Source organism: Protopterus annectens, chromosome 3.part1, assembly GCF_019279795.1.
Source record: "Protopterus annectens isolate FY-2018-M chromosome 3.part1, PAN1.0, whole genome shotgun sequence".
NCBI lineage: Eukaryota > Metazoa > Chordata > Ceratodontiformes > Protopteridae > Protopterus > Protopterus annectens.
This window is the reverse complement of record NC_056732.1, coordinates 1,100,596,550-1,100,622,678: the sequence shown is the minus strand read 5'-3', so window position 1 is coordinate 1,100,622,678 and position 26,129 is coordinate 1,100,596,550. Positions and strand designations below refer to the sequence as shown.

Sequence of the window (26,129 nt, the reverse complement as noted above, 5' to 3'; positions counted from 1 at the left end):
TGGCTGTGTCATTCAGAGTTATGCATGGTTGTGCAGTCACCCTCTGCCAGAGGATTTGAACACTAAACTCACTGACACACCTTTAGACAGCCAGCTTATTTAAAGACTTTTACAGGAGCAAGGTAAAACTATGAAAGTTTGAAGAGAAATTCTGCTTGCCTCTGTGTCTAGATACCAGAGGGACTACCTAGCCCAACCCACTTTTGTTAGAAGGGTCTCCAGACTTCTTCAGAAACACAGGAAGGCACCCAGAAAGAGATTTCCAGAGAAACCAGTGAGGAATTCCAGATCTGGGATGCCTCTCTTTTCAGAAAAATCTTGTGTGACTATCTGCCAAATCTCCCCTTCCCTTTCCTCTGTCCTGTCCTTCTCCAAAATATTAACTCAGTTCATCTCAAACTGGGAAAAGATTTCCACAGATCAGTGGGTGCTTTGTATTATAAAAAAGGGTTATGGTATGTCTTGGAAAGAGCTCTTTCCATTGGACGATATAACCCCTCCTCTCCATGACCCAACTTCATCTTCTACCACCTATTCATAAGGAGATGCAGCCCAGGGTACAGTAGAAACCCGTGCCAGAATTCGTAGGAAGAGATTTTTACTTCAGGCCATTCTTAGTTCCAAGAAAAGGATAATGGAGACTCGTACTGGATCTTTCTTTTCTAAACACACAAAAGTGCCAACATTCAAAATGCTCTCCCTACAGACATTGCTGCCTTGTATATTTCAACAGACATACTTAGTATCCCTGAATCTAAAGTATGCTTGTCTACATATTCCCATTCAACTCTCCTGCAGGAGATGTCTCAGGTTTTGCACCAGCTTATCTCACTTTCAGTTTGCTGTTTTGCCTTTTGGGCTTTCCACAGCCCTGAGAGTATTCACAAAGTGCCTACACTAGTAATAGTCTTCTACCAAACTCAGAGAATTCAGGTTTTCTCTCACTTAGACAATTGGTTAACCCAGGCTACCTCACCACAGATCCTACTGCAGCATCTGCAGTTCATCCTTAACATCCTCTTGCAGTTGGGGTTCACTGTCAGCTGCAAAAAGTCCTCTCTCTAACCCATTCAGGACTTGGTGTTCCTGGACTGCAGACTGGACACCAAGAGGACGCAGGCCTACTTACTTCAGGAGAAGATGCAAAGCCTCGCAGCTTACTTTAACAACTTTTCCTTCCTCGACATGTGCTTTGCTGAGATTCATGGTAGCAACTGTCCCAATGTTCCCTCTGGACAAGTTGTACACGAGAAATTCAGTGGCACCAGAAAACAGTACGGTGCCTACTACACCCTCATTCTCTAGACACTGAGATCCACTTCATACCTTGTCTCAGATAGAACTCAACCCAGGACTCCCTTTCAGTCCACAAACTCCAACTTGAGGAATGTATACAGACACTTTGGACAATGCTTGGAGAGGCATGGACATGTTTCCACAAAGTTTAGAGCAGGTAGAAACACAAGCTCAAAGAGGAGCACATCAGAAGAGATGAATACTCTCAACCTAGCACTTCAGATTTTCTCACACTTCTAGAAACTGGACCCTCTGCGAGTCGCAAGCAGGAAGGCGCGAGATCATACCAACTTTTCACGCTAGTACAGAGGGTTTTCAACCTAGCCACCCAGAAGAGCATGTCTCCGCAGACTCATTTAGCAAGTTCATTGAGGACCATCCTAAATGGACCCTAAATAGACAAGTCTTCCTGGACATCCTACATAAGTGAGGGACACTTCAGACACATTTATTTCTTTAGAGAGCAACAAACAACTCCCCTTCTGTTGCACCAGGGCCCCGTGTACCTCAGTTGGGAGGGACAGATACATTCTTCTTCCAGTGGACAAGGGAAGTTTCTGTATGCCTTCCCTCCACTCTCTGTAATTCAAATGTATTAGAAGTCCAGGAAGAAAGACCAATACTCTTATTGGTGACACCCTATTGGCCAAGACTGCATTGGTTCCCCCTTCTCTTTCATATAGTCAGGGGCAGCCACCTCAAACTGCCACACACAAGACAGTTGTCATCACACAGCAGAAGGGTTCACTGCTTCATCTGAACTGATCATCCCAAAACCTAAGCCTATGGATGATAGGGTTCTGATCCCTTTCAGGCACCAGTTTTCAGAGTATGTACTTTGGGTCCTCCAAGAAGCAAGAAGACCCACTACTTGAAAAGTTCTAATATAGTCCAACAGAAGAGATTTTCTTTCTGGTGTGATAGCAGTAATTAGGACCGCACAGAATCAGAAGCACCTTTTATCTTTAAGTATTTCTGTGAACTCATGAATGCCAGTCTTGCATACTCCTTCATCAAGATCCACCTGTCCACTGTCTGTGCCTGTCTTCTTCTTAATCCACCTGTTATGTCCAGGCCCAAGGTCAAATAGTTCCTAAAAGCGGTACTACATCTAATACTCCAAAGGAAGCCCATGCCTCCTCCTTAGGACCCCAGTTTTGTACTGGAAAACCTCAGTCTGCCTCCTTTTGAACTAGCTGTTTCAGAATATCTCAAAATCTGCTCCTGGAAAACTGTATTGCTATGTCCCTCAACCAGGCTATAAACCTCCGTACATTCTTTTCCAACCCACTGAATGGGGGAAAAGTTTTGCACTCCTTAGATGCACACAGAGAGCTGATATTTTATTTGGACAAGACAAAATCTATTCATAAGTCAGACCAACTGTTTTTTATTCATGGACTCCAAACTGAGCCAGCCAGTATCTAAACAAACCATTGCAAGCTGGACCTCTATGTCCATCTCTTTTTGTTATTCTCACAATGGTAAATCCTTGCCCTCCTGCCTCGAGCTGAACTTACCAGGACAATGTTATTTTCAGGGACCTTCTGCAAAGGGGTTGATGCCAGAATGATCTTGGAGGGGTTCACCTAGTCCTCTGTACATGCCTTCACAAAACACTGCTGAATTGATGCCTTCAAGATCCAAAGCTACTTTCACTAGGTTAGTCCTCTCTCAGGCTTCTTGGAAAGTTCCTGTCTCCATTAGCCAACCTTCCTTCATCTCCCTTCAGCTCTCAGAATCACCCATCTGTTTGGTATACTGAAACAATGCTCTCAGTCGGGACATAGTACAGTTGTGTAAGAACTTACAGTAGATGTCCCACTGATAACCAGAGCCAAATCATGGTCAAATGGGGCCTTATGCAGGGTAATAGTTAGGATCCCCCCGCACACACAGCAATGACCCCTTCAGCCATCCCACAGCCATTCCATTCCTAGAATTACTAGGCTGTTTCTCCCCAGTTACCCCCATACACTCTTCTAACCTGTCAATGTGTATACTGTTTTCTTCTTTAGTTCTACAATGATTACAGATACTTGGATTCAATTTAAAATTTCTGATTTTAAATTTTATAGCACAAACCCTGCTAGACATTTGCTAAACAAAACAATACAGTCTCACAATGAAAACCGACTTGGCATTAACAGTAAACTTTTCTACCTTTGAAACTCATTGAAATGACATTGAAAACTACATTAAAAGAAAATGCATCTGGCCAGTTGTGGATTAAGTTTAGCTTTGGATTGTTTTCAAACCATAGACCCCTTGCCCACATTTTAGGACTATGCATACATATATGTGTTCTTTGATTCAACTTTCTGATTGTACTAAATTATATTCCTTGTATAATACAGCACCACTTGTTAGAGTGTATTTTAAATTTGTAGTTTTGAACATTTTCCAGTAAGCAATGAAACAAAACTTACGAACCAATAATGACAAAACTGCCCATTTCAGAGCATTTCAGCCATAAAAGGCTACTTGCACCTTTGTCTTTACAATCCACCAGTATCAGTCAATAGGTATAATCTCTACAGAAGTAAAGATCGTATAAATAATTCCACACTGATGAAATCTGTAACTAATGAAGAGGTTGCTAACTAGCAAACAACTTTATACTTCCGTGTTTTATCTACCAATTCAGTGAGCACTGCCCTTGAAGAATAAAATGCCTGTGTTACACTAAAAAAAAAAAAAAAATTGAATGCTGATTATATTGCAATAGAGAATGGATGGCAAACCGATAGCAGGTTGATAGTTACAAGGCATGTCATTCAAAGGAATGACACTCCCAGGACTGCAACAGCATAGCCGAACCTTCACAGTTTCCTCCAGTTCTGTCAGCTTTGGAGGATGTCTCTCTCTGCCTGTATTTTTTCCTGATAGCCAGCCTGCTTGCTTCCCTTTAAAAAGGCAAATAAAATGTGCAATGTTCCTCATTCTGTTTTTAAACATTTTTCCCAAACCTGAACCAGCAGCTGTAGCTTTATTTAATCCTACTGCTACTAAAGTTAAATTCTGTTCTGTTCTTTCTGATAAGGATGAGAAGATTATTGATTGGTATGGGAAATAGTGTATGCTTCTGCAACTTTGATTATCAGGCTCATGTGTCAATCTTTATTTTGACCACTTATGAAAGTATGAGGAATGTTTGGTCTGTTTTAAATTTAGTTTCTTCTATTGTACTAGTCTCTGCTCTCTAGACTTTGGTTGATAATTCTTCCAGGACTATGGCCTCTAGTACTGTTTTGAGGTTTGCCTGGATGCATTCTTATAACCTCCCAAGAGGATGTGAATAATGACATTTTATTTTGGTTTTTGGATATAGATCGCTTTTTGGTACCTTTGATGTGAACAAAAAGTGTGATGAAAGGAATAAATTAAATCAGGAGATCTCGGATTGTTCTGCCCTCCTTTTTCACATTTTATAAGGGATTCTCTAATCCCTCATCCACTTTTGGCATAATGGCAAGGGTGTTCCAAAAGGAATTCAGTAACCCCAAAACCAAGGACAGTCCAACTAATCAGTTCAACTATCTGTAGGACTTTGTTCCCCCCTCCAACCCAGGCAGTCTCTTTTCCTTTCCAGAAAGTTTGAATTTCCATTTTTATGTTTGGCAACATATAGTTTCAGACAAGTGGGTTCTGAAGATCATTCATCTAGCCACCACATTCTTATTGCCAACTCTTATATGCTGCCCCTGTGCTAACAAACTTAAACAATACTCGAAAGAAACTTGCCTTCTGCTGCAATAATATTGCTAAATTTGCTACCAGTCTCCCTCATAGGACCCACCATTGTCATAGCTTAAAGCCATTAAACTGATTTGAGCTGCACAACTACCTAGCATATTCAGAACTAACTACAGCACACAAACTCATCATCCAGAAACATGCTCTGCACTGCAAAAGGTATTACTGCCCTACTGTCCAGCAAGAGACCTCTGTTCTAGTAACAAATTCTACTACTCACAAGTAAATCAAATAATGTTCCAGACCTGCTCTACTCCCAGTATGTTGTTAAACTGTGTAATAGTATCCCCACAGATAAAACTCTCCAACAAACTCAGTAGATGTTCTTCATCTCACATTGCTGCAGTCCTTACTTATGGGTAGTCCGCTGTCCTCGGTCGGCCCGAATACCAAAGTATTAGGCTGACGTCGGTCATGGACGCCTAGATCTGACATCAGAGCGTCAGGGTATAAAGGCGCATGACCGACGTCATATCCTCAGTCTTTTTTGCCGCATGGTCCGATGCAGAAGCAGCGTTGCAAGTGCCGTTCGGCGTTCTGAAATTTTTCGTTTTCGGAGTTTCAGACCGATACCAAGTTGGGCTAAGTACCCGCTAGAATATTTTTGTTTTTCTTGCCTCAGTTACTTACCGGATGTCAGAAAAAGTGAATAATTGTATTTCTTGTGGGAAACAGATACCGCATAGGGATTACCACTCGCTTTGTATTCCTTGTTTGGGACCGGAGCACGACGTAGTCGGGTGTAGGTTTTGTGCTAGGTTTAATAAGCGCACTATAAAACGGAGGTTAGATTGCGCTAGGTTAGTCTTTGGCAAGAGGTGTAATTATAATATGCCGTCGGATGTTCCGACGCCTGCTTCTACTAAGAAGCGCAAAGACAAATCTTTAAAGCCTAGGCAGGATGATTCGTCTGTTACGGACGCCGGACCTTTAGAAGCTACAGCTGAACAGGTGGATCCGGCTGAAGTTTCTGTTGAGTCCCAGGGGGAAACTTTGATTTTACAAGATGTGGCCTCTCAGGAGGCAGGTCAGGCTGAAGGGGCCTCTCAGGTTACTATTCTCCCTTCTATACCTCAGGTGGTTAGGCCTTCTGCTACTGTTTCTAAGGCTCCTTCTAAGGGCAGGTCTGTTTTGCCTTCCTCTGGTGTCAGTTCTGGTTCTTCAGGGTCTGTGCCTAAAAGCACATGCTTAAAATGGCAGAGGATTTGATTACTTTAATTAGAGGTTCTATGCCCCCTCCTGATAAGAGGCCCAGGATGGAGCCAGAATTGGAAAGTTTGGAGCAGGCCTCAGATGATTCAGAGTCTTCTGCTGAAGACATTCAAGATTTCCCTCCTTATTCTGATTCTGATGCAGAGGGATTCCACTCCTTCTGCTTCTCCTCCAGAGGATTTTTCATTTTCAGAAACTCTGCATTCCATGAGGGAGCATTTTAAGTGGGAAGGACAGGATTACTCTGATTCACGGAAGAGACTTGGGAGTTCTTGTTTTACCACAGCATAGACCCTTAGCTATACCTCCGGTTTTGGATGTTGTTTCAGATGTTTTCTCGAAGCTTCCTTAATCCAGATTCTGTGCCTCCTGCTCCAGTTAAACCGGACAGGTATTACAGGGTGCCTGAGGCTCATAAATATCTGTATAAGAGTCCTAGGGCGGACCCAGAAACTATTAGTCAGGGGCCTAAGGGTGTTAGAGCCTCTGTTGTTAAGAATCCGGTTCCTCTGGATAAGGAAGCTAGAGCTTTGGATAGATGGGGTAAGAAGGTGTATACCTCTTCTACTTTAGCAATGAGAGCTTTGAACTGCCAGTTTCATATGTTGAAGTATCAGAATTTCCTCCTTTCTCAGCTAAGATCTAAAGTGGATGCTTTAGCAGAGGGCATAGAGTGTAAAGAATTGCAGGATTTAGTGCATGTTTCTGAACAGGTGGGTAAGCACTCTTTGCAATGTGGTTTTGATGCTTTACAGGCTTCTTCTAGGGTGGCTGCCACTGGTTCAGTTATTCGTAGGCACGCCTGGCTTAAGGATCAGAATTTGTCTGAGCATGTTAAGTCTAGAATTCTGGATGCCCCTTTACAGTCTGAAGTTTTGTTTGGTCCTCCTGTGGAGTCAGTCTTAAAGAAAATGGAAGACAAGGCTAAGTCTATGCAGACTGTTAAAGATTTTTTGCAGGTGCAACCTCCGAAGTTTAGTAGAAATTGGCCTACTAAGGGATGGACGTACCCTTCTTCTGATTCTCAGTCTAGGGGTAGATCTAGGCGTGGTAGGGGCAGAGCTCAGAGTACCTTCAGGCCGAGACAATGGAGTTCGCCTGCTCAATCTGCTGGTGAGGGCAGGGGCCAGTCCTTTCGTAAACAGGCCCAATGACCTGCATTTTCAGCTGCCAGATTCTTCTTGCCTGGCAGCTCCTTTGGGAGGAAAGTTGGCTCTTTTCAAACAAAATTGGCATTTAGTCACCCAGGACAAATGGGTATTGGACATTATAAACCGAGGTTACAAGTTCTATTTCCATACCATGCCTCCTTTCAAAGGCATGCCAGACGCCCTCCTCGGCAAAGGATAGAGGCTCACAAACAAATTTCTTTACTTCTTCAAATAGGAGCTATACAGCCAGTTCCTCTGTCAGAAGTGGGCCTAGGATTTTATTCTCGCCTGTTTCTAGTTCCAAAGAAAGGGAACACGTGGAGACCAATTTTGGATTTATCTATCCTCAACACTTACCTGGACATTCCAAAGTTCAAGATGCTGACTTTACAACAACTTTTACCTCTGTTGGGAAAAGATCACTGGATGGTTACTCTGGATCTCAGAGAGGCTTACCTTCATGTTCCTATCAGGCCCAGTTGCAGGAGGTACCTGCTGGCTGGAAATTTACATTATCAGTTCTCTGCATTGCCCTTTGGCTTATCTACTGCGCCCAGAGTGTTCACAAAGGTTCTGGCTCCAGTGATAGCCTTTTTCAGACTGAGGAATACAGATTTATCCTTATTTGGACGATTGCCTGATTATTGCACAAGAAAAGGACGAACTTCTTCATCATCTACAGTATGTGATGGCAGTGTTAAGATGCCTAGGGTATTCTGTGAACGAAACAAAGTCCAGTCTAGTACCCTCTCAGGACATGTGCTTTCTGGGTGTGAGACTGAATACAGCTTCCCAGATGGCTTTTTTGACCCCGGACAAACAAAGAAGCCTTTCTCTTTATTTCCATCAAATGTCTCTACGGTCCAGGCTGACTGCAAGGACAGTCCTTCAAGCCTTGGGGTTCATGGCATCTTGTATTCTGGTGCTTCCCAATGCCAAATTGCATATGAGGAAGCTTCAATGGTATCTCAAAAATGTATGGACACAGCACTGCCAAGATCTAGACACTGTCATTCAGATAATACCTTGCATTCAGAAGGAGTTTTTGTGGTGGGCTCAGGAATGTCACCTAAACAAGGGACTCTCTGTGACCCGGCCAGAGGCGAGTCAGATTCTAATGACAGATGCCTCGGACAAGGCTTGGGGAGCACACCTCAATGGAAAGTGGGTGCAAGACACGTGGCCTGTCAAACTCCAACATTTGCACATCAACTTGAAGGAAATGTTAGCAGTCCAGTTTGCATTGATGGCTTTCAAAGATTTACTTCACCCAGGGCAGGTGTTGATTCAAACAGACAACACTACTGTCATGTGGTACATCAACAAGCAAGGGGGAACCCATTCATACCCTCTTTGCAGGCAAGCGATGATTTTGTGGGAAACTGCTCTCAATCTACACCTCAATCTTCAGGCAAGGTTTCTACCAGGAGCACAGAACTCCTTAGCAGATGTGTTGAGCAGACAAATAGTGGATCCTCACGAGTGGAAATTGGATCCTCATGTATTTCAAAAGTTGACAGTGTTATGGGGAACTCCAGACATAGATCTGTTCGCTTCTCCACTAAATTACCAGTTGCCAAAGTTTTGCACAAAATGTTTCATCACACAGCTTGGAAGGTGGACGCTCTATCATTCAGTTGGAACAATCTGCATGTATATGCCTTTCCACCTCTGCCTCTTCTTCCCAAGGTACTTTTGAAGGCCAGACAAGACAAGCCAACCATGATTTTGATAGCACCGGATTGGCCTCGACAACACTGGTACCCACTACTGAGGAGTTTAGTATGAGAGCCTCCATGGCCTCTGCCTTTAATTCCGCACCTTTTGTCACAAGAGGGCAATCACTTCCTCAATGTCAAGATTCAGTCTCTGCATCTAACAGCCTGGCATATTCTGTTTTAGACTCTGGAGGGTCTCAGCTTCCACAACAAGTTTTGAATGTTATTTTGGAGGCCAGGAGGCCTAGTACCAGGAAAGTTTACGCTGATAAATGGAGGAGATTTTTTATTTGGAGCAAAGGAAAGGACTTTGATGTCTCCAAACCTGATTTAAGTGTTGCTCTTCAATATCTTACTGAGTTATTGGACAAGGGTTTGTCTTTCTCCTCGATAAAGGTCCATGCTGCAGCCATTTCTGCTCACTATGATTGTGACCCTCCCTTATTCTCTCATCCTTTGTTTAAGCAATTTCTTAGAGGGGCAAAGAATATAAGACCCCCACTTAGAGCTCCTACTCCTGCTTGGGATCTCAATTTTGTGTTGGAAAAACTTACTCTACAACCTTTTGAGCCTGCAGCTACTGCCGAGTTAAAGTATTTGTCATGGAAAACTGCTTTTTTGTTGGCCATTACCTCTGCAAGAAGGGTTTCTGAATTACAGGCCCTCATGGCAGTGGAGCCTTTCCTGATTTTTCATAAGGATAGGGTATCTTTGCGTACTAATCCTTCCTTCATGCCTAAAGTGGTTTCTAGTGTGGCCTTGAACCAAACTATTCATTTGCCTACTTTTTATGCAAACCCCCAAAATAAAGGGGAGAAAATTTTGTATACTTTGGATATTCACAGGCAGTTGCGTTATTATTTGAGCAGAACCAAGGAGTTCAGACAGTCTCAGCAGTTGTTTATTTCTTTTGCTTTGGGTTCACAGGGTAAACCTGTTTCAAAACAAACTATTTCTAAATGGATTGGGTTTTGTATTTCTTTCTGTTATTCCCATCATGGTAAGGAGATTCCGGCTGGAATCAGGCCTCATTCCACTAGGGCTACTGCTACTTCTACGGCCTTTCTAAGGGGGGTAGCTACAAAAGACATTTTGGAGGCAGCTACTTGGAGTTCAGTGCATACTTTTTCTAAACATTACCACCTTCCTCTTTATTCTAAGTCTAGGGCTGGATTTGCCACTGCAATTTTACAGGGCATTTTAGCAGCCCCTAGTGCTTTATGATTTTTACCTTCCTCCCTTTCCCGTTGCTTTGGGATTCTACCCATAAGTAAGGACTGCAGCAATGTGAGATGAAGAACATAGTACAGTTTTGTACCTACCATAAATGTAGATGTTCGAAGATCCACATTGCTGCAGTCCAATTTACCCTCCCTCCTTCCCCACTGTAGTTTGACTTGGTGCTATGTTTTAGGTGATGGTTGTTGTTGGGCATGTTTTTGGGAGGTATTTTGTTTTTGGCTGTGGCCTTCCTTGTTTGGCCTTCTGACATCTGGGACAAGAAAAGACTGAGGATATGACGTCGGTCATGCGCCTTTATACCCTGACGCTCTGATGTCAGATCTAGGCGTCCATGACCGACGTCAGCCTAATACTTTGGTATTCGGGCCGACCGAGGACAGCGGACTACCCATAAGTAAGGACTGCAGCAATGTGGATCTTCGAACATCTACATTTATGGTAGGTACAAAACTGTACTTTTTAAACCACTGCTTAAACAACATTTTAACCAGTCCTGGTCCTGCACATGGTCATAACCAGATTATGACTTTGTGGCCACCATGCAGTATTCTTCAAATACTCTCCTTAAACAGAATGCTCTCAACCTCACTAAAATGACAAAATATTTTTTGTACATAACTGCTGCCTGTGCAATCCATTAAGTTGCACATGGACTTTCTCTTTAATCACTTCTACCTCTGTAAAATCTTAGAATATATAAATGTAACTATTGTATGTGTATACATGTAAATAAAAATGTAACTACTCTGTGTGTTTAACTGGAACTTGGTATAACACAATGTAAGCAAATGGAGCTTTACTGCCCAGGTCTTGTTATGACCTTGTCAACAAAGCACAAGTAGAGTGTTTGACTAAGAATAAGAAAGACAGGGTTGTTATACCCAGCTGATGTCCATTATCATTAGGGTCACTGCAAAAATATTCCAAACAACAAATTAAAACAATAAGTGAGAAGGTCAAATCAGTAAAAACAAAATGAAAACTCCAGCAAAGCTAGAACTTCCACTGAATGACCACCCAAACCTCTTGTATCAGAGGCACATGGGATATATGCAAATGACCCGTATGAACAGTGATGTTGTGAAATGAGATGTTTGTGCTGTGCTGACGAGGTCATAACAAGGCTGAAATATGCATATCCACACCTAGTGGGGTTTGGCTTTATTGGCCTGAAATTGTCCATTAAAACGACGAAACAAGTCATGGGCATTCAGAATTGCCAATTAACTGGAACACCTGATGTTCATAAGGGTCATTTGCATATATCCCTTGTGCCTCTGATACAAGAGGTTTGGGTGGTTACTCAGTGGAAGTACTAGTATTGCTGGAGTTTTCATTTTGTTTTTCCTTACCAAGTTGGGAAAGGATTTTCTTCGAGGATGTTTTTAGTGCCAAAGAAAGATGATGATTGGAGACCAGTTCTGGATATTTCTTCTTAAACCTGCTTGTGATAGTGAAAATGATGTCACTTCATAATTTGTTACATCTTCTTCCTCATTCAAGTTTTCTGGTAAATCTACATTTAAAAGATGCTTATCTCATTCCTTTTCATCAAGACTTCAGGCATTTCTTAAGGTTTGTGCGTCTGGATCATGTTAGGAGTTCTCTGCTTTTACCCTTTGGACTATCGGCTGGATTAAAAAAGTGTTTATAAAGTCTCTAGCATGAGCTTGTTGCAGGCAACAGAGTATCCATTTTCTTTTTTTCTTTCCCTATTTAGATGACTTTTTAATCTTGCAGAGTCTTTTTCAAACTGTCAGGAATCTCTGTCTCTTGGGAGACAGATTTCTTACACAAGCTGTGATTCCAAGAGAACATTCAAAAGTCCTTTTTGATTTCTTCACACAGGATTGTGTTCCTAGGATGTCAACTGGACACCTCAGTTCAAAGAGTTTTTCTACCACAGGAAAAAATAGATCTATATCTAAATCTATTTCTAAGGTTTTCCATGCAGACTTGGGTCATTGCGAGGGAATACCTCAGTATTTGGGGTTTCTTCCCATCTGTGAGTCTCATGATAACCCTAGCAAGACTCCACATGATAAAGATAAAGTGGTATCTGAAGTCGCTTTGGTCCCAGCATCAACATCCCTTATCTTTTCAAATCCCGGTGCTGGGGTTCGTCAGTAGAAAAATTACTTGATAGAGACAGCAAATATCCTTAAATTTGGCTCTTCCCTTATCCTTCCCAGTTCCATAGCAGCCAGCTCTCACTGATGTCTCTCACTTTGTCTGGGGAGCAGTTTTAGGAGGGATAATAGTGCAAGGTGTGTGGGACATCTAAGACCATTATGAGCACATTAATATGAAAGAGATGCTTGCTCTGATCGAGGCACTCAACCCTCTGAATTATATTTGGTACCCAGGACCTCTTCAAGTTGATTCAGACAGTACCATTGCCATATGGTGAATCTTCAAGCAAGGGTGAACCAGGTTGTACCCCCTTTGCAGACTAGCCATGTTAGTTTGCATGTCATTTCACAGCACAATCTCACGCTATAGGCATCCTTCATTCCGTTACAACAATATTGTGTGGCAGACAAGCTGAACAGTACAGGGCAGACCCTCACGTATGCAAACTAGATTTTGGGGTCTTGTTGATCGATTGTTGGGGAGTTCCTCTATTAGATCCATTTGCCTCCTCTCTAAATAATCAGCTGGCAAGATTCTGCTCCAGGACTTCATGCTAGGAGGCCAACAGGAAGAGAGATGCCTTTTTCTTTTTTTCTTTGACAGAATGTCTCTTTGTTTTTCCACCCTTTCCACCGATATCTAGGGTACTTCTGAATATTTAGATGGGATCCCCCAAAGATCTTTGTGATGGCTCCCTTTCTGGCGTAGGCTACAGTGGACCCTCCCATTTTTTTGGCAGTGGCCAGGGGCAATTACCACAAACTTCCTGACAGGATGGATCTACTCACTCCAGATCAGGGATGTTTGATACATCCCAACCCCAGTCAGCTTCAGCTGACTGCCTGGATGATAAGGGCTTATTTTCCTTTATTGTTTACTGAGGACGTTGCAAAGCCTGGTCTAGACCTAGAAAAGGAATCAAGCTTGTGGTGCTTTGTAAAGGTATGTACAGGGGACCAAGTAACAGCTTCTACAAAACTTCTAGAAATCAACCCTTTTCAAAAAGCCATAGATGAGGCCAAGGCCGTGGTAGAGTGGCAGGTTCTAATTGAGGCAAGAAAGCCTGTTACTAGAAAATCATATATTAGCAAATGGAAAAGGTTTTCTAGTTGGTGCAAACAACAACATTACCAGCACCAGTCCAGGGCTAGTTCTTCTGGTTTTACAATATTTGTGTGAGTTACTTTCCTATGACCCTTCTCCTCCATCAAGGTTCATTTATTGGCCATTTCAACATGTCTGCACATGGATCCTTCTCTGTCAAGGCTTTCTCATGTCAAAATGTTTTTGAAAGGGTTTTACTTAAGAGGCCTCCCAAGATAACTAGTGGCCCTTTCTTGGGATCTTAATTTTGTCTGAGAAGCTAACACTTGCTCCATTTGAATCAGCTAATCAGGCTAACTTGAGGTACTTAACACGGAAAACAATTAAGTGCCTCAAGTCCTCTGCTAGAAGATTATCTGAGTAGCAAGCTCTTAAGGTGAGTCAATCAGATCTCATTTTCCATAGAGCTAGGGTTTTGTTGAGAACCTATCTCTCTCTTATTCCTAAAGTGATATCCAATATCTTTAAGCTAAACTATCACTTCCCCGAGTTTCTTTTCTGATATTAAAAATGCGGTAGAAAGGATACTTCATACTTTGGATTTCTGTTGACAATTCAGGTACTAGCTTAACACTAAATCTTTCAGATCTTCATATCTGACGCTTTTGAAAGTAAAAAGGGACAACCTGTGTCAAATGCAGACTATTTCCAAATGGTTGTCGAAGGCTATTGCCTTTTTTATGCTCACCACAACAAAATTTTGCCAGGCAGGGTCAGGGGACTACATCTACAGCTTCTTTTAAAGGGGTGGATTCCAGAAGCATTCTCAAAGCTGCTACCTGGTTCCCTGTACATACCTTTACAAAGCCAAAGCACTATCAGCTTGATTCCTTCTCTAGGTCTAGATCAGGCTTTGCAGTGGCAATTCTCCAGGGTCACGTGGACTCTTCTCCTTTCATCTCCAAAATGTAGTAAGCTAGGATAATATAGACATTTAGCTAAGGGTATTGCAGCAGTGATCTGTATGATGAACATAGAACAGTTGTGTAAATAAACTTACCATAGCAGTAAATGTTTGAATGATCACTGCTGCAGTAGTTGCTCTCTCCCTCCACCCCCATTATTTTTTGGTGTGTTTATGCCATGGAGTGGTTGGTTGTTTTTTGTTGTGCCTAGCACTGTCCTTTCAGGACTTTGCTTCCCCTCTCTCTTTTGGCAGGAAAGCTCTGAAGGGTGTGGCACCCAAAACTGTAAAAACGCTCCATATATATATCGTAATAAGTTTGTTAGCTGATTTTTTTTTTCTTTTTTTTCATACAGATCACATTTTTGAAGTAATAGGACTTGCAGTATCAAGTCTCAAACTTCTGCTGGAACACTAAAAGCTGGTTACCACGTTCTGGCATTATGTTTTAGGATATGAAACCTATAAAGGTTCACCTAGGAGATTACCATAGAAGTTAGTTTTGAGGTACATTTCAGCTTCATATGCCAACACTGTTTAATCCGTCCTGCATGCATTGGATTGTTCTCAGCTTTGGAATACATATTTGTTGACTTTGGCTTCTGCTTCAGTTCTTGCATGGGCTAGAAAGGAAGGAGAAGTCTCATTTAGTTTGCTAATAATGGCTTATTAGAGACAATTAAATAAGGTTCACTTTATCAGACCCTCTGCATGTGCCCCTTTACATTTTGTGTTCATGTGTCTGGAGGAGATGGTCAAAAAAAAACTTGGAACATCCCAGAATGTTTCAAGACTAGTGCAATCTCTTCCAAACTCATCTTGTACCAGGTAGTTAGCATGTGTAGCAGATGTGACCTAAAATATAATTACAGTAATGAGTAATTTTATTTTCTTGTGTTGTCATTATAGCACATGAAAGTGAATGTTATTTTTTCTCTTAATAGCTGAAAATGGTTTTGCATAATATAGACACAAATGTTAAAAGATTAATGCATACAGGGCATATCAATGACAGGCATTCTTTGCATTGCTAGATTACTTTTGTCAGTTTTCCCACCATATTCCCATTCCCATCCGGAATTTCTGAGCATTTTATTGTCTTAAGTTTTAATGTCCCTGATGGCATTTGCCATTCTTAATTAACCATAAGTGCTTACTGTAATCCAGAATATATATAAAAGTGCATTGCTGTGCTTCATTAATTACTACTATTTTAACAGGTTATCATACATCTGTGTTTGGGGTATCAAGTGACTGCCTTTTAGAAAACCTTCCAGGTTTAAAGACCAACGGCTGTACTGTGGAGGTGATTCCAGCACTTCCCAGGCTGCAACTTACCTCATCTTTGCCACGGTAAGTGCTATTACAGAAGGAATTTTACTATAGCTACTCTTTGGAAAAACTTGTTAAAGAAAAATGTTGCATTCCTGAATTAAGTGTTTTGTTCTGTGCCGCATGATTTTTGTTTCTGACTTAAGTGAAAAATATTTATTTTTCTTTCTTCAGAATACTATAGTGTAACAAATTAATGCTGTTCACCATCCAGATCACAAGCACTTTACTTTTTGATTTTTGCTTTTGTTTAAAGTAAACTGGAAGAGCTGAGGAACATGGCAAATGAAAACTTTGATGACAGAAAAGGATGACTTGACCTTATGCAGTCTGTCCATTTCCCTTCCTGTTAAATAACCTGTTGGCTCTAAGCAACCAAGACCCTGCAACCTTGTAAATATTTTTTTCAGAATTGCCATAGGTTTGCACTAATTTTGCTTCTGTAATGACATAGAAGACACCGGCCCTTGCAATGGTTAACATTTATTCAAGTTTTCCTTTCCAGGTGTTCAGTAATTCTGGACATGTATCAGTAACCTCTTGAGCCCAGGCACAAAATGTAACCCCTGTCCTTACCCTGACAAATCTCAGGATCAAATGGCAACTCTCTTTAACACTTCATAGACACCATAGCAAACATTACTGCCAGTCTCTCCAAACATAGCCCTACATCAAACACATTTGGCCAATCCATACCCCTTCAGCATACCCCCCACTGACTCCAGTCCCCACTGCAAACACACCAGATCAAACCAATCCCACAACAATAAACTAGCCCTCCCCTTAGCTCACAATCTAATTTTATCCTCACCACCTTCTGCCCTGAGTTCACACTCAACACTGTCTCTACAGCAACAGTAAAAAAAAATTCTTCTAAAACTTAAACCTAGTGCCAGTGCAGCAGACGGCCTGCCTACAGAGCATCTAAACATTGCTGCTGAAAGTATTGCCTATCCCATTGGCATAATCATTAATAGATCCATCCAAGAATCCCATGTTCCTAACATTTGGAAGAAAGCATATATACTTCCCCTACACAAAGGGGATAACTCGATATCTCTAACTTCTGACCTATAGCTATACTGTCCCCAACTCTAAACTCCTTGAAAAATGTGTGCACATTAAGCTCCTAGACTTCCTCCTCAAATATTACATCCTTTCTGAGACCCAACACACTTTCCGACCTGACCACAGTGCCTCAACTGCCCTAGTATCCTTGATGGATACTGTTAACAAAGTCCATGACTCTGGTAAAGTTGTCTCTACTCTATTTCTGGATCTATCCAAGGCCTTCAGTACTATATCCCACTTTCTCCTTCTTTCCCAACTTTCCAACATCGGTCTATCTACTCCATCTCTGAACTGGTTTAAAAGCTACTTATCCAACAGACAACAAGTCGTAAAATGGAATCTGTCCATCTCACCTTATGTACACAACCCCACAGGAGTCCCCCAAGGATCTATATTAGGACCTCTACTGTGTAATAATTTTATCTACAGCCTTCACTCCTTCCAGCAAGGGTCTCTTGTGCAGTACGCAGATGACTTCACTATTGTCTGCTCTGCTGAGAATTCTACACAACTGCAACACATTACCCAAGCAGCTTTCACTGCCATTGAAACTTGGCTACACAATAACCACTTGTCTTTGAACCCCAGTAAAACCAAGTTCATAATATTAACCCCAAAGAAACAAACCCCAATCAGCAAACCTCCTCCAAACATATTCTCCTTGAACCACACAAAAATTGAATTAGTCTGTCATGCAAACTTACTGGGGGTCATAGTTGACTAAAATCTAAAATTTGACTTACACCTTCAAAATTGCATCAGTAAAGCAAACACACAAAAAGAAATAGCCCTTCTCGACTGACACAAGCTGTTCCTGTCTCCCCCGACTAGACACATTCTCGCCTCCACCTTCCTTCTAACTTTACTTCTTTACGGTGCTCCATTAGTAATCAACCTTCAGTATTCACTAAAAAATAAGCTAGAAATATGCTACGATAAAATTGCCAGATTTGCAACAAACACTTGTCTTTTCACACACCACTGCATTCCATTTGAGATGCTTAACTGGCTTGAACTTCCCCAGCATCTCGCCTATCTTCAGCTAACTATTGCACACAAAATGCTGACTAAACCTCAGGCTTGCCCTGCATTAACTTCTGTATTCTCTCAGTATAACCCCAACAGGCTACTGAGATCAGAAAACCATCACCAATTCCAAGTCCACAAACCTAAGCTACCACCTGGCCAACTCCTATACTCCTGGAATATTGCTAAAACCTGGAACAGTCTCTCCCTAAGCATCCACACTACTCAAAACACTGCTACCTTTAAGCTTGCCCTTCATACTCACCTTCACTCTACATGGAACTGTAACTGTATACAGCTTCTTCCACCCATAACCTAATTTTTATTTTCCTCACTTCTCACCTATCACTTATTCCCCAACCCATTACTAGTGTACCCTTCTCCTCTAACTTCCCCCTATTTAATTTATACTGCCGCCCCTCTTTTGTCCCTTCTCTTTCAGATTTACTCTACTCTGGCTATTCGTTTTACTCCTTACCCTCGTACACCTATTTTCTCTGCACTGTTACTGGTTATTTTCTCTCATAATGTAATTCCTCACTATTATGCAATTTTTCAATTTTTTATTATGTAATCTATTCCATTTTTGTTGTATGCAATATCTACAATGAAGTATATCCTGCACACATTTGCTTAGCTAAATGTACTACTTAGAATCTACTTTATTGTATTGTAATTGTTTTGTACTAATTTCACTCATGGAGCTTTTCTCCCCGAGCCTCCACTGAAAATGGGCTCTGCTTGGCTGAGTGACAATCCCGGTAAACAAATGCTAATAAGCAAATAAATCAATCTGTAAACTCATATGGCTTAGGCACAACACAATGATTTTTGCCCACCCTCTTACTTCCTAACACCCAGACTTGCGAGAGATTTACGTGTATATCCAAATTGGAAGCCACGCACTCTCAAGCCAAGACTGGAGTAGCTGATCAAGAGGAGAAGGTCAACACTTGCACCACACCACATGGAATACACAGCCCTCCAGAACACACACCAGCACTGCCTTCACATAAAAACACAAACCACATACCCACGTTTGTGGAGGCTCTCAGTAAAAATATACCCAAACAGCAGAGACCTCCAAGGCAGAAACGCAGTCGACCACCACAACACAACACTAATCACGAGACACACAAATCTGCTAAACAGTGTGCCACTCAACCAAAGCCCCTAGGGCAAAACAGCATGCACAATGCACTAGTCCTAGGTGACTTGATAGTGAGGCACACTGATGTCCCACTCACTAGGTTGAATAAGGAGAAAATAACAGTCAGCTGCCTGTCAGGTGCCAAGATCTGCCACATAACGCAAGCACTCAGGTCCCTCAACAACAGGTACAAATATGAGTCAGTCATTGTACATGTCAGTGTGAATGACCTGAGACGTACCTCCCTGGACTACATGAAAAGAGACATTGAGGAGCTCTCAGATTATGTAGCCTAGGCGGCTATGGCCCTAGCCCTGAGCAACATCCTACCATCACCCAGAATGATACCACAGTACAAGCAGAAAATGATTGATTTCAACAATTGGCTAAGTTTCTGGTGTCATTCTAAGGGGATCCAGTATCTGTCTGCCTGGGATGACATGATTGACAGACCTCGATGCTTTGCCAGAGATGGCCTGCATCTGTCACTCCTGGGCTTCTGGATACTGGCCAAGGCTCTTGCCACCCCTATAGTGCCTTTTTTAGGCAGTGTTCCAAAGACCAAATTACCATCATAACAAATACAAACAAATGCAGTCTGAGGTCATGCTGCTCAACGCTAGAAGTCTAAATCTCAAAATGCACTTGCTCGAAGCACTCCTTAAAATGGAGAACATCGACATTTGTGCTGTAACAGAGACCTGGTTCAAGGCAGCAGAAAGCACCCCTACACTACCAGGCTGTAACTCTTTCCACACCTTTCAGCCCTAGAATTTGGACCAAAGCTCCAAAGGAGGTGGTGTTTACATATTCATAAAGGATGCGCACACCTCCAGACTGGTAGCCCAACATAATGCATCAGAGAATGCTTCAGGTGCAGCTAACATTGGGTAAGACCGAGATTCAGGTTCTAGCCTGCTATAGGTCCCCAACCATGTCCCAAGACTCACACTCCACGTTCCTAAGCACCCTGGAGAATATTAGGTTCCAACCTAACACTGTCATATTAGGAAATTTCAACTACCCCTCCATTAACTGGGAAAACTACTCGTGTACCAATACACTTGCCCAGCATTTCCTGGAGTTCATTAATTCCAGTGCTCTGGACCAGCTCATTCGTACCCCCACTAGAGGTAACAACATCCTTGTCCTGGTCATTACTAATATGGGCGACCGTTGCTCTACACCAGTAGTCAGCTCCTCCTTGGTTAGATCTGACCACAAACTAATCACCTTGGAAATCCACATCCCTCACCCCCCCCCCCCCCCCGCAAAGGTAATCACAGTGAAAAACTTCTCCAAAGCTAACTTTGGACTCCTAAAAACAGAGGTGACTAACTTCATGGTACCCATGCAAATAGAGAATAGTTGCACGACTGCCGAATCGTACACCAGTGCACTGTGCAAACACGTACACAAATGCATGGATCTCACCATACCCAATAAAACCAAGATGCTCTCCTCCAAAAAAAGGAAGCTAATCTGGTGGTCCCCTGCCATAAACAAACTCCACAACAGAAGGAGAAAACTGATGTGGAATAAGGTGGCATCCCAAGACTGGAAAAACTCCTTTATCAGCCTCAATAAAAAGTTGAGATCCCTCACCAAATCCTCTAAAGCTAGCTATGAAAACAGAATTGCAGCAGATAGTAAAGACAACCAAAAGGCCTTCTATAGTTACGTAAAGAATCTCAACTGCAGTACCCAGATTTGCTTTGAGCTACTGCACAATGGTACTTCCTATACTGAGCCAACAGATATTGCCAATATTCTGGCCGACAGATCCAGTGCCAACTTTACCCCTCTCTCCCCCACAACGACCAATCACAATACCAGTAGATTGCCAGTCACCCAGTATTACTGCTGCCCAGGTTAAAACAGCACTGTCCAAGGCCAAGAATACAGTTTCTATGGGACCTGACAATATCCCTGGCTGTGTTCTACATGAACTACAGAGTGAACTGGCACCTCACCCTGTTCAATCACAGCCTTGCCTCAAGCTCTGTCCCTGCCGAATGGCGCACTGCTACAGTCATCCCTCTCCACAAAGGAGGAGTGACTACAGACCCTGGTGAGTTTGATATGCAAAGCTATGGAACGCATCATCATGGACCTAATAAACAAGGATACAGGGAATCTCCAAACTCTGGATCCCATACAGTTTGGTTTTGTGAAGGGTAGATCATGCCTGTTCAACTTGGTCTACTATGAGTCAGTCACCAGAGCTGTGGATGAAGGCAAGGTGGTTCATACAGCCTACTTGATCTGGCCAAGGCCTTTGATACCATTCCTCACTCAGGAATTGTAGAAAAACTCACTAAGCTAGGCATCAACCCCTGTATCACTAGGTGGGTTGCAAACTGGCTCACAGAACCCACAGTGTGAAAGTACCTGACTCCAAGTGAGACTGCCGACTAGTCATGAGTGGAGTCCCACAGGGTTCGGTCCTGGTCCTCTCCTGTTTGGTATCTACTTCTCTGAAGTCCAGGCCAACACGAAGGGACTCTGGCTGACAAAGTTTGCAGACAACTGCAAGTTGGGAGCTATTTTAACTCCCCAAGTGATTTTGACATCCTACAGAATGGCCTCACTAAGACCAACGACTGGTGTCAGAACCATGGCCTTAAGCTCAATGCCAAAAAATGTGTTGTCATCCCCTTTGGGAAAAACCCAGTTCCCATGAATTATCCCACTGATAGTAGTCCACTAAATACAGAAGGCGTTGTAAGAGATCTGGGAACACAAGTTGACAGCAACCTCTCTTTTGATCACCACATTGCCACTGTGGTCAGAAAGTCCTTTTGTGAGGCACATCTCATTACTAAGGGTTTTGCATCCAGGAATAAAGAGGTCATTGTGTCTCTCTACTCTTATTCATTAGGCCAATCATCGAGTACAAAGGCCCATTGGGCATGTACCTCACTAGACACCTGCAACAACTGGAGAGGCCGCAAAAGTACCTCACAAAGAGGATCCTAGGCCTTAAACACTTGTCCTATATGGGCAGACTCAAACTCCAACTATTCTCTTTCTCTTATCGCCTACTTAGAGACGATCTCTGCTGGACTTACAAAGCCATGTCTGACCCAGCTCTATTAAGAAATCCCAATCCCTCCGCACCACACGCTTCAGAGACCTCAACCTCATTACCACAATCAACAGAATGTACTGGAGGGATAGGTTCATAACCCAGAGACTGCCCATTCTATGGAATAACTTCCCATACATGTCAAGCAGAGCACCTCGCTGACCCTCTTCAAGAGAAATCTTGATGAGTGGATGGGAAATAGAAAATTCACCCCGAGGATAACTCCAGTGGCTCTACTTGACAGAGGCACTGGGAACTAAGGTCGGGTGGCAAGATGCCAGGGTAATCCTATGGCTAGGCTTGTAAAGGCCCCTGGGCCATTAGCCTAGTACACACCTATGAACCTGAAATTTATCCTGGTTGTTTCTAAGTTTAGATTTTTTTTTTTCAGAAATATAGGCCTGCTTATGCATGTATGCATTCATTGTGTACAAAGATTCTTTATCACTAAGTGTGTATGTGCTGTAATATCTGAAGACTTCTTTTCTGAGAAATAAGAATGCCCTCCTTATTCTGGGCTTTTACTTTAATTTTTAAAGATTAGTGCTATGAATTTTAATACCAGAGGCTGAGAGGTACATATTCAGTTATTTGGGCAAAATATCTGTACGCGTGGATCTTAAAAGATGCTGGAAAAGATATGTGGTGTATCTGGATGGTATACAATACCAAACAAAAGACAACTTCCCTAACCCTTTTTATACGCTGGGCCTCAAAATAACTGTTTCTAGTACACAGCAGATGCAGAAGGCAGATTCCTCATGTGAGATTAAGCAAGGTCTGTCAACAGAGAATTCTGTTCCGTCTTCCTGCAGACATCTGGGAAGCTCAGTTTTTTTTTGTTACCCACTGGTCAGTCAATACATCTCTAATTCTTTATCAGTTTGTTGTAATGATAGAGATGACAATGTAGATGTACTGCATTTTGTGGGGTGGAGGTGGCATTAGCTTACTGCGCATGTCTAAAAATGGTGATACAAAAATCCTATTCCACAGCCACTGTAGGTATCCAGACACTTTTTTTTCTTCACAAAAAATAAATTGAGCACTTTCTTCCCACAATTGAGTCTTCCTTAGAACATTTAAATGACCAAACAGCATGCTGTTAAATACCCATGAGCAGCCACCCCACCCATTTCAATTAAACAATCAACATAATAAACATAATACTTAAAGCAATCCACTCATAAACACATTCAACAAATTCAAATGAAATGAAATAAAGTAAATAATATGAATAAAATAAGATAAAATTTTTCATTCCAGGGGACTGAAAACCAGCATTAATGGCTCACTCGAATACTAAATTGTAATAAATGTATATCCTTATACTTTTGATAGAAAAAATATTTGTATAGTAATAATTATATAAATTGCTTATACAAATATTTATATACATATTAATTTTGTAACATTAAGTCTAGGAAGTTATAAAACAGCATTTTCATAAAAAAAATCCTAAACCATGATTCTAAAAACTAAAACCAATGTGTTATAGTACATTCTACTATGGCTTTAAATGTCAAAATATGTAAAAAATGTTGTACATAGTTTAACCTAAAATATTTTTTAACTTCAACATAAACATTATATTAATAGTCTCATTAATACCTGGGAACTGGGTGGCATTGGGTCTCAATTGCCACCTCAGTTCACATAAAGCCAAATACACATCCAAAATTACCCCTTGACTATCCTTGACAATTTGCTGGAACACTAAGTTTATTTATTTATTTTATTTTACATTTGTTGACTAAGAATTTGAAAATTCTTGTATATGTATGCTTAAAGCATTTGTATTTTTCCGATTTCTTATATCTAAAAAATGTTTCCTCATCCTATCCTTAACTTTCCTTCAGGTCTTACAACATTGAATGCGGAACACATTTGGCACTTGGCCAAATAAAACATATTCATGCTATTACAATTAAAACGGCCAGTAATATATAATGTCCTATTGTTCAACTCAAAGGTGTCCTTGGTTTCCAATAAGTTTTTACAACATGTACCCATTCCACATTTATAATTTCCATTAGTCCGAAAGGGGGGCCAAACCAACTTTTTATTATTACTATTTGATTCCAACATATTCTTGAATGTTCTGTCTTTCCTAAAGACTACTCCAGGTTTCATACCAATTTTACCAGTAAGACGGTCATCACAAGCCAAAATTCCCCAATTTTGTCTGATAATTTCCACTATTTCCTCCCCATCCAGGTTAAATGTTGTAATAAAACTAAGTGGTCCATTAACCTTTATATTTCCATCTGATATGGGTTCACCTGAGCCAAGAACTACACCAATTCTACCTCCTTTTAAAATAGGCTTATATACCCCACAAAACATTTTAGTCTTCACTTCCCTGGCTATCTTTTGTATCATATTAGTGGGGTACCCTCTCTTCTCAAATAATTGGGCAATAAACTCCACTTCACCTTCAAATGTTACATCTTCACTTACCATGCGGGTGGCCCTCACCATTTGTCCCTTAATAATAGAATTTTTTGGGATAAGGGATGCCAGCTTGAAAAATCTAAATAAGCATTAGGAAAGGTTGGTTTCCGGTAAATTTCCGAACTAAGCTTTTTGTCCACACAGTCTACCTACAAATTCACATCCAAGTATGTGATACTCTCTCTACTATAAGTATATGTGAATCTCAAAATATGGGTTGTTGTATTAATATACTGAAAAAACTCAATTAAACCCTCCAAGGGTCCATCCCAAATTAAGAATATATCATCAAAAAAACGGGTAAAAACCTTGATAAATTCAGCAAAGGGACTCTTGAATATATATTCCTGCTCCCAATACGCCATCACATAGTTGGCGAAAATTGTGGCGCAGGCTGCCCCCATGGCTACCCCGGTTGCCTGCTTATAGTACTGGCCCTCAAAGAAAATATAATTATTACACAACACCATCTCCATAAGTGCTGACAGTTTGTTAATCTCATCCTGCTCATACAAGCCCGTCTTTGGTAATTGCATTTCCAACCAGTTGAGCCCTATTTCTTGTGGAATTACGGAAAATAAATTGCAAACATCAATGGTCACCAATATCATATCATATTACCTACCCTTACTTCATTCATTTTCTCCAAAAAATGCCAAGAATCCCTACATATATATTCATATATACCCAAACCTTTTCTGAACTTTGGGTCCAAAAACTTGCTCACAAAACAAGTTTTTGCCCTTTTTCCATCGACTATAGGCCTAAATGCTGGATTATTTAGGCCTTTGTGCAGTTTTGGTATACCAAATATTTTTGGGACTGTGGGATACTCATTTTTTAAATACTTATATTCATTTTCATTGATTTGCCCTTCAAGCACCATATTCTCCAAAGCCAAATCAATATTCCTATTCATAATATTTACTTTATTTAATGAGCTTTCTTCATATGTGCCATCCATTAAAAGCATGTTCATAGCGTTAGAATAATCAGTCGCATCCATTATAGCCAAACCATTGCCCTTATCGGGCTTCATAACCCTAATCATTTTATCATCCACAATATCAGTCAATAAAACATTTTCTTGCTTAGTTAAATTGTATTCAGCATTCACTTTTTCATGCCCCAAAACTTTTCTAATTTCCATTTCACATACCTTGTCATAAACTGCAATACAATTGTTGGTCGGGGGGGGTTAAAAATGCTTGGCTTTCTTAAAAATACCTGTTCTCACATTAATTCACCATTAAACCATGCTTTACAATTCAATTTACGCACGAACAGTTTTAAATCTATGAGTGCCTGTGCTACATCGCCCCTTCTACTTGGCACAAGTGTCATACCTTTAGATAGTAGATTAGCATGCTCCATAGTCAAGGTTTTACCTGAATAGTTGTAGATTTTCAAATCATCAGAACTATTAATAATTTCAACAGGTACAAGCATTTTCTTGTCCATTAAAGCCATTAAGATGTTTAAGTCATCACTG

The 26,129-nt window shown here is 41.3% G+C and overlaps 1 protein-coding gene across 1 annotated transcript in view; it reads left to right on the top strand.

The window, feature by feature from the left end:
* Positions 1-26,129, top strand: part of LOC122797753 (trafficking protein particle complex subunit 9-like) — a 3,992,710-nt gene that overhangs the window by 1,144,795 nt on the left and 2,821,786 nt on the right. The window contains exon 14 of the mRNA XM_044066278.1: positions 15,737-15,869. Within this exon, the coding sequence (XP_043922213.1) occupies positions 15,737-15,869 (133 nt within the window). The remainder of the gene's footprint in view (positions 1-15,736; positions 15,870-26,129) is intronic.